This window comes from Mizuhopecten yessoensis, unplaced genomic scaffold, assembly GCF_002113885.1.
Source record: "Mizuhopecten yessoensis strain PY_sf001 unplaced genomic scaffold, ASM211388v2 scaffold1539, whole genome shotgun sequence".
Lineage (NCBI taxonomy): Eukaryota > Metazoa > Mollusca > Bivalvia > Pectinida > Pectinidae > Mizuhopecten > Mizuhopecten yessoensis.
In genome coordinates this window covers 824210-837538 of record NW_018404097.1, presented here as the reverse complement: position 1 = coordinate 837538, position 13329 = coordinate 824210, and the positions used below count along the sequence as shown (strand labels likewise).

At 37.5% G+C, this 13329-nt stretch overlaps 1 protein-coding gene across 5 annotated transcripts in view; it reads right to left on the bottom strand.

Moving 5' to 3' along the window:
- The window catches only part of LOC110464571 (uncharacterized F-box/LRR-repeat protein C02F5.7-like), a 71209-nt gene that overhangs the window by 1278 nt on the left and 56602 nt on the right, over positions 1 to 13329 (bottom strand). For all 5 annotated transcript variants that reach the window (XM_021519873.1, XM_021519878.1, XM_021519865.1 and 2 more), the window contains 4 exons: positions 10145 to 10411; positions 7192 to 7358; positions 6516 to 6718; positions 168 to 347 (listed from right to left, as the gene is read on the bottom strand). In XM_021519873.1, the coding sequence (XP_021375548.1) occupies positions 168 to 347; positions 6516 to 6718; positions 7192 to 7358; positions 10145 to 10411 (817 nt within the window). The remainder of the gene's footprint in view (positions 1 to 167; positions 348 to 6515; positions 6719 to 7191; positions 7359 to 10144; positions 10412 to 13329) is intronic.

The window sequence follows — 13329 nt, the reverse complement described above, 5'->3', positions numbered from 1 at the left end:
TGGGTTGAACATTTAACCCTTTGACTAGTAAGCCTGAAGCACCGCCAACAGTACTTTGTGGCTCCCAAAACTGACTTTGGCCAAATTTGTGTGTCATGTTTGCCAATTGCCTTTTTGCCAATAGAAATTACAAAATCAATGACAAAGTTTAATGAGCTACACCTTACCTGATGTGGTCAACAAATTTATTGCTCTTGTCTGAGAAGCGAATGGTGTCTGGATCCCACTGTATCTCCAGGCGCTCCAGGCGGGGACAGTTCTGGGCGTACCACTCGATCACCTGGTCAATGTGCACCTTACTCTGCATCTTGAGGAACCATCCATTGGCTGTGCCCAGCACACAGATCCTAGATAACCATAAACAATCTATTAACACCCAGCTCACAGATCCTAGATAACCATAAACAATCTATTAACACCCAGCTCACAGATCCTAGATAACCATAAACAATCTATTAACACCCAGCTCACAGATCCTAGATAACCATAAACAATCTATTAACACCCAGCTCACAGATCCTAGATAACCATAAACAATCTATTAACACCCAGCTCACAGATCCTAGATAACCATAAACAATCTATTAACACCCAGCTCACAGATCCTAGATAACCATAAACAATCTATTAACACCCAGCTCACAGATCCTAGATAACCATAAACAATCTATTAACACCCAGCTCACAGATCCTAGATAACCATAAACAATCTATTAACACCCAGCTCACAGATCCTAGATAACCATAAACAATCTATTAACACCCAGCTCACAGATCCTAGATAACCATAAACAATCTATTAACACCCAGCTCACAGATCCTAGATAACCATAAACAATCTATTAACACCCAGCTCACAGATCCTAGATAACCATAAACAATCTATTAACACCCAGCTCACAGATCCTAGATAACCATAAACAATCTATTAACACCCAGCTCACAGATCCTAGATAACCATAAACAATCTATTAACACCCAGCTCACAGATCCTAGATAACCATAAACAATCTATTAACACCCAGCTCACAGATCCTAGATAACCATAAACAATCTATTAACACCCAGCTCACAGATCCTAGATAACCATAAACAATCTATTAACACCCAGCTCACAGATCCTAGATAACCATAAACAATCTATTAACACCCAGCTCACAGATCCTAGATAACCATAAACAATCTATTAACACCCAGCTCACAGATCCTAGATAACCATAAACAATCTATTAACACCCAGCTCACAGATCCTAGATAACCATAAACAATCTATTAACACCCAGCTCACAGATCCTAGATAACCATAAACAATCTATTAACACCCAGCTCACAGATCCTAGATAACCATAAACAATCTATTAACACCCAGCTCACAGATCCTAGATAACCATAAACAATCTATTAACACCCAGCTCACAGATCCTAGATAACCATAAACAATCTATTAACACCCAGCTCACAGATCCTAGATAACCATAAACAATCTATTAACACCCAGCTCACAGATCCTAGATAACCATAAACAATCTATTAACACCCAGCTCACAGATCCTAGATAACCATAAACAATCTATTAACACCCAGCTCACAGATCCTAGATAACCATAAACAATCTATTAACACCCAGCTCACAGATCCTAGATAACCATAAACAATCTATTAACACCCAGCTCACAGATCCTAGATAACCATAAACAATCTATTAACACCCAGCTCACAGATCCTAGATAACCATAAACAATCTATTAACACCCAGCTCACAGATCCTAGATAACCATAAACAATCTATTAACACCCAGCTCACAGATCCTAGATAACCATAAACAATCTATTAACACCCAGCTCACAGATCCTAGATAACCATAAACAATCTATTAACACCCAGCTCACAGATCCTAGATAACCATAAACAATCTATTAACACCCAGCTCACAGAACCTAAATGGCATGGTCAATTGATAAAATGAACTATATATACCGGTATACAGTCTGATGGGTTTTTTCAGGAATAGATTATTAAAGATGTAAGAACTTTTTAAAATGTTATTGATGCTTCGCTTACAACCTCTAAAATTGAGCGTCAGGCTGTTGCTTACAAACCTAATTACGGTAAATAAGATAGATTGATGCGTACAAATATTCGTTAATACTTGTTTCTGGTCATGGCAAGTAAGATTATCTAATTACATGAAAAAAAATAAAGGTCAGTCTCTCTACAACATCTATCAGACAAGAAAAAAAAATCATCTTGATAAATGAAATACATCAGCTATAGAAGAGAGTGTCTTCAATAATTGTGTATATTGATTTCCTTTAGATTATCTGAGGGATGTCTTCAAATAGATCTTTATTTTTAGAACTTGTTATGTTCTTGTGTAGTTGTATTTTGTTGCTTAAGTATTAGGTATTTGTGATGGTGGCATGGTTAAATATTAGATATTCCTGCTGGTGGCATGGTTAAACAAAAGCTATTTGTGATGGTGGCATGGTTAAACAAAAGCTATTTCCCATGTTGGCATGGTTAAACATAAGTTATTTGTGATGGTGGCATGGTTAAACATTAGCTATTTGTGATGGTGGCGTGGTTAAATATTAGTTATTTGTGATGGTGGCATGGTTAAATATTAGTTATTTGGGATGGTGGCATGGTTAAACATAAGTTATTTGTGATGGTGGCGTGGTTAAATATTAGTTATTTGTGATGGTGGCATGGTTAAACATTAGATATTCCTGCTGGCGGCATGGTTAAACATTAGTTATTTGTGATGGTTGCATGGTTAGATATTAGTTATTTGTGATGGTGGCATGGTTAAATATTAGTTATTTGTGATGGTGGCATGGTTAGATATTAGTTATTTGTGATGGTGGAATGGTCAAATATTAGTTATTTGTGATGGTTGAAATACTAAATATTAGACATTAGATAGTGGCAGGTGGCATGGTTAGATATTAGGTATTTGTGATGGTGGCACGGTTAAATATTAGTTATTTGTGATGGTGGAATGGTCAAATATTAGTTATTTGTGATGGTTGAAATACTATATATTAGACATTAGATAGTGGCAGGGGGCATGGTTTGATATTAGTTATTTGTGATGGTGGCTCGGTTAGATATTAGTTATTTCTGATGGTTGAAATACTATATATTAGACATTAGATAGTGGCAGGTGGCATGGTTAGATATTAGGTATTTGTGATGGTGGCATGGTTAGATATTAGTTATTTGTGATGGTGGCACGGTTAGATATTAGTTATTTCTGATAAAGGCATGGGTCACCAACTGGGTGTGGGAACTTTATGCGATCGCTGTAAGGTGTTTCTACGTTGCTGTGACACATTCCTTATGGCCAAGTTTTTACTGCCTGCACTGAAATATCTCACTACTGCTCCACACCTTACTTTACCTTTTCCCCCGTGTTTTTTTTCTGGCTATCTAACAAGCGGCGTAAAAATCAGGATAATCAATAGGGGCAATCCTTACCCAGGACGAACAATTACTGACGGCTCTCCCTGCACAACAAATTGGTCTGTCTTAAAGGCACATGGCTAGGTATTGATTTTACGACGTTTATTTTCTAACTTGAGTACCGGAAAACACAACATAGCAGATCACTGATAACATCACGTGTATTTATTTTATTTTTACTTTCATCCCCAGACGAAAAATATTGTGACACGACAATTAGCCTTTTACTACAGACAGTATGATGAGTGTCACAGCGCAGTGTTTAGCCTGTCAGAGAGAAACGCATGCCTACCACTTGACTCTTATGAATTATACATGAAACACCAAGACTCTAAGTAAAGGGGCTGTCTAGAGTCAAGAAACAGCATCTAAATCTATATCATCAATCTATCACGATAGTGAACTAATCACTGGCGGGTATTTATTTATTGGTAAATCTTTAACATGATCGGTACAAGGAACTCCTTCTTCTCCCTCTCCTTCAGGATAAAGAGTGAGCAATGTCACCAGAGCAGAGGACTCCTAACAAACTACTGTAGAGATATATACGGTAACTGAATCTAGATTACTGGTACTGTTGCTGCTGCTGCTGCTGCTGCTGCTGATGATGCTGCTACTGCTGAAGTAGGCATATTTCAAAAGTTTATTAATAGCTATTTTTGTATGGGTGATCTCCAAATTTATAACAGGAAAATGGTAGATGTGAACGATCATGTTTCATTTAAGAGGAAATAAACCTTAACACACAAAAGTATAGTGAAAAGTACTGAGAAAAAAAGGAAATAGGAACATATGGAAATAGGCAGCAGGAAAGATTTCTGTTGTAAAGGGAGCAAAACGAAATGGGTTAGACGAATTTCTGTAATTAAGTAAGCGAATGGAAATGGGTTAGACAAATTTCTGTAATCAAATAAGGGGATAGGAATAAGTTGGCCTAATATCTATTGCTAATGAGCGGATGGAAATCAGCCAGCCCAATATCTTTGGGTAAGGGAGCGGATGGAAATCGGCCAGCTCAATATCTTTGGGTAGGGGAGCGGATGGAAATCGGCCAGCCCAATATCTTTCGGTAAGGGAACGGATGGGAATGGTTTGGCCACTCCCTGTTAGTGGATATGATATAGGCTGTCCATTCTCTCTGCTATCTAAGGAAACATAGAAGGGTTAACTAATTCCCTATTGTCAAGGGAATAACCCAACCTCTCTTCAAAAGAGCTGTTTCTACGGTCCACGTCAGTAAGGGTAGATAAGGCAACAAGGAAAACTATTCAGCCATTTGTTTGTTACTAACACTTACAACTGAAAGCATATTAACATTTGGCAAAAGGCATTAAAAAAAACACCTCTAAAGGATCATGGGTAGCTGTCTCCAAAAATAAAAATGAATAATTACCATGATCCTATGATAAAGAAAATTGACTTATTGCAGTTATGGAACATCGTTCACAACCCTGAGGGAGTACATGTACATTTTGTATATTGATGTGCCAAGAATGAAGTTTTCAGCCTTGTCTATTAGTAGTGAGGTAATGGTTGTACCTAGCGCTAACCTTCCAGCATTGTAGTTTATGTTTAAATATTGTTCTTTCTGCACTGTTACATTATTAGGAAGCTTGTATGTATTTTGGGGACACTGAAGTAAAGTATTATTTGCATATCAAGACAATCTGTCAGATCAAAATTACCAATAAATGCCAAGGAGTTAGATTTACCTCAGTTTTCTAATATAATTCTTTACTGGCTCAAGGCTCTGATGAGAAGTTTATTCTGTCATTAATATGCCTTTTATCCTAATTATTGTAATGTGTATTCATCGTAATCTGAAATCCCATTGGGTTGACTGAGATTAGCTGACATTCCCAACACATTACATTAGCTTACACCATGGAATGACTGAGATTAGCAAACATTCCCGACACATTACATTAGCTAACACCGTGGAATGACTGAGATTAGCTAACATCCCCGACACATTACATTAGCTAACACCGTGGAATGACTGAGATTAGCTAACATCCCCAACACATTACATTAGCTAACACCGTGGAAAGACAGAGATTAGCTAACATCCCCGACACATTACATTAGCTAACACCGTGGAATGACTGAGATTAGCTAACATCCCTGACACATTACATTAGCTAACACCATGGAATGACTGAGATTAGCTAACATCCCCAACACATTACATGAGCTAACACCCTGGAATGACATGTTTGTTTTGCTTCCAGAATTCTGTGGTGTTACCATGTACACATGCACATATTTTCCATTTGAGAACATAATTCCCCAGATGACTGTTGACTGGCTAGCTCTTTTAGCAGTATATAGTTTTGATCTCCCTCCACTATGTATATATTTGTTTTCACCGTATGTATATAAGTATCTCCAATGGTTGAACCAAATGGTTATCTCCCTTAATTGTAGAAGCGACCACAATAAAGGGTCAATTCCCAAGGGAATTGAATGGATTGTCTCCCTTGATAATTTAACTGTCTATCAAACTAACCATCCTTGAGACATTACACCAACTGGTATGTCCTTAGAGTAGCATGTGTTTGTCTCATGTAACTTACATTTTGTGATTTTTGCAAAGTACCAATAACATCTAATAATCTAATGAACAGCAAAAAAACAACATACAATTTCCTATTAGAGACTCCCACTTATGTTTTGGACACTTTGAGAATATTGGAGACTGGAGATAGAAATCAGTTGGTGAAAAATAACATAGAAACACAAATATTAATATGTACCATAGTAAAAGTAAATCTATGTTGTAAGAACTCACATGTCCTCAATAGTTTTATCTTCTGTGAAAGCTAATTTTGGCTAAATCTAGATGATATCTTATGTATTGGAGATGGTGTCAATCAAGTGTCCCTTGAGAGGAGTAAAATTAGTCTCCTTATATTTACTAGTAGCTACTGACTAACCAATAAACCAATCAACGTTCAGAAAAAGTAGTTAGAGACCTCAATATTACGTTAACAGTGAATACAGTTGAGGGGAGCCAGACCATCACTATTGTATCATTTTCTACACTTACCTGATGTTTTTTAAGAAAGAAATGACGTTAAGCCAAAAGTTCTCGGTGAGTTTTGGTTTGCCAGCAATCATGACACCCTCGAGGTTGCCTCCAAGTTTATGTAGCAGCTGATAGATGGCACTTTCTGACAAGGCATTGGTGTAACTAAGGTCGATGGCTCTTAGGTGGTTTAGTTTTCCTCTCATTATCAGCAGCTCTAGGATCTGGAAATAATCCACTTCTATATTATATACCCATATATCAAACATATTGTTGGTTTGTAGTTGATTTTGGTCTGATGAAAGCGAAATGCAATCCATTTAAAATAATAAAAAATAAAAACATTGTTCATTTTTATTTTTAACTCAGATGTATTCAAATACCTTTTTGATTTTGAATCTCTATGCTTAACTATGCTTAACTATGCTATCTGTCACCCTGACACAGTGTACAATGCTTTACTATGCTGTCATCAAATAAAAGTTAAGTTCTGAAGCCTTATAATTTTCAAAGTTTATTTGTATGGAATGTATGTACAAAGTTTGTCCATAAAAAAAGCCAGGATAGCTTTAAGAAGGAAAAGTTAATGTGCACCCAAAATAAAACCCAACAGGTACCATCAATTTTTACTTTTCAAGATTTTCTCTTGTTAACATTAATTGTCAAGCCTTACAATATCCATTGTTTTTCAACTTACGCGATCTGAGAAGAATTCACAGTAGCCGAGGCCAAGGAAGGTAAACCCGGATATCCGCAGCAGCATACTCTCCAGACACACTGTGGACAGCTCCGTGGAACTCAGGTCCAACTCCTGGATAATTGACATCTCCCAAGGGGCAGCGATCATGTGTTGGTCTATCACACCTACAGGTGAGAGGAAGGTTAATGGTGAGTCCCTAGTTACTCCTGTCTATGTAAGTCAGTGCTGAGTCCCTAGGTACTCCTGTCTATGTAAGTTAGTGGTGAGTCCCTAGGTACTACTGTCTATGTAAGTTAGTGCTGAGTCCCTAGGTAGTTCTGTCTATGTAAGTTAGTGCTAGTTAGTTCTGTCTATGTAAGTAAGTGCTAGATAGTTCTGTCTATGTAAGTTAGTGCTAGGTAGTTCTGTCTATGTCAGTTAGTGCTAGATAGTTCTGTCTATGTAAGTTAGTGCGTGCTAGGTAGTTCTGACTATGTAAGTTAGTGCTAGTTAGTTCTGTCTATGTAGGTAAGTGCTAGATAGTTCTGTCTATGTAAGTTAGTGCTATGTAGTTCTGTCTATGTAAGTCAGTGCTGAGTCCCTAGGTTCTCCTGTCTATGTAAGTTAGTGGTGAGTCCCTGGGTACTACTGTCTATGTAAGTCAGTGCTTAGTCCCTAGGTACTCCTGTCTATGTAAGTTAGTGGGGAGTCCCTAGGTACTACTGTCTATGTAAGTTGGTGCTGAGTCCCTAGGTAGTTCTGTCTATGTAAGTTAGTGCTAGGTAGTCCTGTCTATGTCAGTTAGTGCTAGATAGTTCTGTCTATGTAAGTTAGTGCTAGGTAGTCCTGTCTATGTGAGTTAGTGCTAGATAGTTCTGTCTATGTACGTTAGTGCTAGGTAGTTCTGTCAATGTAAGTTAGTGCTAGGTAGCTCTGTCTATGTAAGTTAGTGCCAGGTAGTTCTGTCTATGTAAGGCAGTGCTGAGTCCCTAGGTAGTTCTGCCTATGTAAGTTAGTGCTAGGTATTTCTGTCTATGTAAGTTAGTGATAGTAGTTCTGTCTATGTAAGTTACTGGTGAGTCCCTAGGTACTACTGTCTATGTAAGTTAGTGCTGAGTCCTTAGGTAGTTCTGTCTATGTAAGTGAGGGCTGAGTCCCTAGGTAGTTCTGCCTATGTAAGTTAGTGTAGGTAGTTCTGTCTATGGAAGTTAGTGCTGAGTCCCTAGGTAGCTCTGTCTATGTAAGTTAGTGCATGCTAGGTAGGTCTGTCTATGTAAGTTAGTGCTAGGTAGTCCTGTCTATGTCAGTTAGTACTAGATAGTTCTGTCTATGTACGTTAGTGCTAGGTAGTTCTGTCAATGTAAGTTAGTGCTAGGTAGTTCTGTCAATGTAAGTTAGTGCTGAGACCCTAGGTAATTCTGTCTATGTAAGTTAGTGCATGCTAGGTAGGTCTGTCTATGTAAGTTAGTGCGTGCTAGGTAGTTCTGCCTATGTAAGTTAGTGCTAGGTAGTCCTGTCTATGTCAGTTAGTACTAGATAGTTCTGTCTATGTACGTTAGTGCTAGGTAGTTCTGTCAATGTAAGTTAGTGCTGAGACCCTAGGTAATTCTGTCTATGTAAGTTAGTGGTGAGTCCCTAGGTACTACTGTCTATGTAAGTTAGTGCTAGGTATTTCTGTCTATGTAAGTTAGTGCCAGGTAGTTCTGTCTATGTAAGGCAGTGCTGAGTCCCTAGGTAGTTCTGCCTATGTAAGTTAGTGCTAGGTATTTCTGTCTATGTAAGTTAGTGTAGGCAGTTCTGTCTATGTAAGTTAGAGCTAGGTAGTTCTGTCTATGTCAGTTAGTGCTAGATCGTTCTGTCTATGTAAGTTAGTGATAGGTAGTTCTGTCTATGTCAGTTAGTGCTAGGTAGTTGTGTCTATGTAAGTCAGTGCTGAGTCCCTAGGAAGTTCTGTCTATGTAAGTTAGAGCTAGGTAGTTCTGTCTATGTCCCCCAGTGCTAGGTAGTCCTGTCTATGTCAGTTAGTACTAGATAGTTCTGTCTATGTACGTTAGTGCTAGGTAGTTCTGTCTAGGTAAGTTAGTGCTAGGCACTCTTGTGTACATCAGCTAGTCGTGAGTACAACCTCTATGACAGAACATGTGCACCAGTATATTTCAATAAGAAGACTAAAAGAGTATTGAAGCAGTTACGTTTTTGTGAATATAATTACCAACTAGAAATGTAAGCCACAGACATACAAATATCCCCTGCTTGACCATAAACGTTTTTAATGTCTTAGCCAATCAGAGGTTATAGTAGCCATCTTCATTCAAAAATGTCAGCCTCTAATACATGGTATATCCCCTATGTATTACACCCACAGAGTATCGACAAAGTCAACTCCATAGAAGTCAAGTTATAAACATTATTGTCTCAGCCAATCAGAAGCTATGGTAGCCATCTTGAACCAAAAATTTAAAAAGTGGCCATTTAATGTAAACAGACGACAGACAACCTGATTCCAGTATACCCTGCCTAACATCATTCCAGGAATATGCTAAATAAGCTAGTGAGTGTAACCCCTGGAGTATTGAGGATGAATCTAGATAGGGTAATGATCTCTTACCTGTATAATCTATATAGGGTAACGATCACTTACCTGTAAAATCTATACAGGGTAAGGATTACTTATAATTACCTGTATAATCTATATAGGGTAAGGATTACTTATAATTACCTGTATAATCTATATAGGGTAACGATCACTTACCTGTATAATCTATATAGGGTAAGGATTACTTATAATTACCTGTATAATCTATATAGGGTAAGGATTACTTATAATTACCTGTATAATCTATATAGGGTAACGATTACTTACCTGTATAATTGATGCAGGGTAAGGATTACTTATAATTACCTGTATAGTCTATATAGGGTAACGATCACTTACTGTATAATCTATATAGGGTAATTGAGAATCACTTACCTGTATGTTGCAGCAGTAAAGTCTTTAGTTTTTTACACCTCTGTAGAAGGACCTTGAAAGATGACCCTTTGACCCTAAGACAAAAGTTCAAGGCCACACTCTCTAGATGAATACAGTTAGAGGCTAGCAGCTCGATGTGAGAGTCGTCAATGAAGGTGATTCCGTACAGATTAACGACTCTAAGGTTAGGTGTGTGGGCTTTGATCTTCCCTATGTTTACAACCTCATATATGTCATCTTCTGCTTCTGTCGACATTTCAAATGTACCTGGAAAATACAAGTTCATTCAACGATCAGATATATATTTGTTGTCAACATAATAATGAACCTTGTCTATAGTTAACTAAATCTGGAAATGCTGATTTTGGAAACCAGAACCATACAAGATGTTAGGGAAGATCCCTTTACTAACTGCATGTACAGTTACATCACACACTGTTTGTAGTTTCTGGTCAAGTTTAAATAAATGTTTATAATCCTTGATCACAAATGGAACTGCTCTGCACCATTCAAGGTCAAAATCTAGGTTTAACACTTTTGTAAGGTCATACAACTGTTTGGGTTAGGTACAGAATCGTAAAACAATAACGATCCAGATGCTTTCTATTTCGTACTCTTCTGGCCAGTTATTTAACCTTCTGAAAAAAATGCATGTAGAACCGTGCTTCTTTGTTACTTCTTTGTCAATTTAAAACCAGGCTTATTAAAAACAAGAGGCCCATGGGCCTTAACGGTCACCTGATATATTTATACAGAGAGTTGATTTTTGTTTTTAACATGAACAGAAATATTATTCAAAGTGACAAAAAACAATAAAACCACCTTATTCAATATCTAGCATGCAGATTTAAGACTGAAAAGTATTTGAAACTAGCACCTCTGATTCTGAACAAGATAAATGAAGAAATTTTATTTTAGCACACAGACTCCATTGGGCCCGTCCCTACAGCCCTTGGGGGTAGGAATGGCTCAAAATTTTCAAAGTATCAAACTGTCAACTTACAGTTATAATTCCAATCAAGTTATCAACATGTAATATTCAAAGTATCATTTGCCATTATAAACTATAACAAATTTTGCCCCCTCCCCATCCTTACCCAGGGGTAAACGTGAGACCCTAGGGTCATAAAATTCACAATTTTGGTAGAGCACCTAAAAACCCTTCCATATATGAAGAGTATTTGATTCTACCATATCTGGTCTTGAGAAGAAGATTTTGAAATTTCAGTCAATTCAACCCTTTTTTGCCCCACCCATCAGCCCCTGGGGGTCAAAAATAAGTCAGGGCTGATATGTGCATACCATCAAACTGCTATCCAATACTGGTAATGCTAACCCAAATTGAATTACTTCCAATGGTAATTAAACAAATGTTGGTCCAAAATGTGATTTCCCTATATAAACTATAGTAAAGTTTACCCCCTCCCCAGGGGAAAAACATAAGACCCCAGGGTCATGAAGTTCACAATTTTGGTAAAGCACCTTAAGACCCTTCCATCTATGAAGAGTATTTGATTCTACCATATCTGGGTCTTGAGAAGAAGATTTTTGAAATTTCAGCCAATTCAACCCCTTTTTGCCCCACCCATCAGCCCCATGGGGGTCAAAAATAAGTCAGGGCTGATATGTGCATACCATCAAACTGCTATCCAATACTGATAATGCTTACCCAAATTGAATTACTTCCAATGGCAATTAAACAAATGTTGGTCCAAAATGTGATTTCCCTATATAAACTATAGTCAAGATTAGCCCCTCCCCAGGGGGAAACGTGAGACCCAAGGGTCATGAAATTAACAATTTTGGTAAAGCACCTTAAGACCCTTCCATATATGAAGAGTATTTGATTCTACCATATCTGGGTCTTGAGAAGAAGATTTTTGAAATTTCAGTCAATTCAACCCTTTTTGGCCCCATCTATCAGCCCCTGGGAGTCAGTCAGGGCTGATATGTGCATGCTAGCAAACTGCTACCCAATACTGATAATGCTAACCTAAATTGAATTACTTCCGATGGCAATTAAACAAATGTTGGTCCAAAATGTGATTTCCCTTTATAAACTATATAGTAAAGATTACCCCCTCTCCAGGAGGAAACGTGAGACCCCAGGGTCAAGAAATTCACAATTTTATTAAAGCACCTTAAGACCCTTCCATCTATGAAGAGTATTTGATTCTACCATATCTGGATCTTGAGAAGAAGATTTTTGAAATTTCAGTCAATTCAACCCTTTTGGGGACCATATAATTCACAATTTTAGTTGACCTTTGGCCATGGAAGGTTTCTGCAAAATTTCATTGAAATTGACACCGGACGCCGCCGGACAAAAGGCGATCGCAATAGGTCACTTGAGACTTTGTCTCAGGTGACCTAAAAAAATCCTTGGAGACCCTCTTTGGTTGCATAACCCAGTTCGGTCCTCTGGCATTTTGATGTGTTCTGTAAATATGCTAACACACAAACTAGAACATATAATTTTCTATATGTACTATAAAACAGACCATAAAATATTCTATAAATAAAATAAATCAGCCCATAAAATATAAAACTCTCATTTTTATCATCTGACAATTCCAAATGATCAATATTTACAGAAATCTTTGCAGTAGGCATTTAGCCTGGCTTCATAAATAATTTACATACAGGAAATATATATACCAGTACTCTCAGCTGGGCTGGCTCCACCTACAAGATGCCCTGAGGATCGACACACAGACCTGATAGGCTAATACGGAGCAGGCTAATACAGAGCTATCAATATATGTCTGACATAATCGTCTCAGATCGGAAACTAAGGAAATTACTTCCGTAACTTGGTTAGTTGTCAGGGCGACAGAGTCAGTAACAACGGAAGTTGGTAACTTTATTTCAACTGATTGTCATGGAAACAATTGTTGTAATGATAACAATTCACACATTTAAACTTAAGATCAAAACATTAATGCATGAAGTCATTATCCTTCCGTTTATTGCAAAGTATTAAACATTCCAGTGATTCCCTTGGTTCGTAGCACATCTCGATCAAGCCAGCATTATCTAGTCCAGCAAACTTGTTAAAAACTGATACTTAATGGTTGTTAATTCCAAGTATTTTGATAAAAACTGACCAACAAAATAAAACAAAATCAACAAAGGATAACTTCAACATTCATTATCAAATGTGTTCCTACTCCATCAATGAGCAG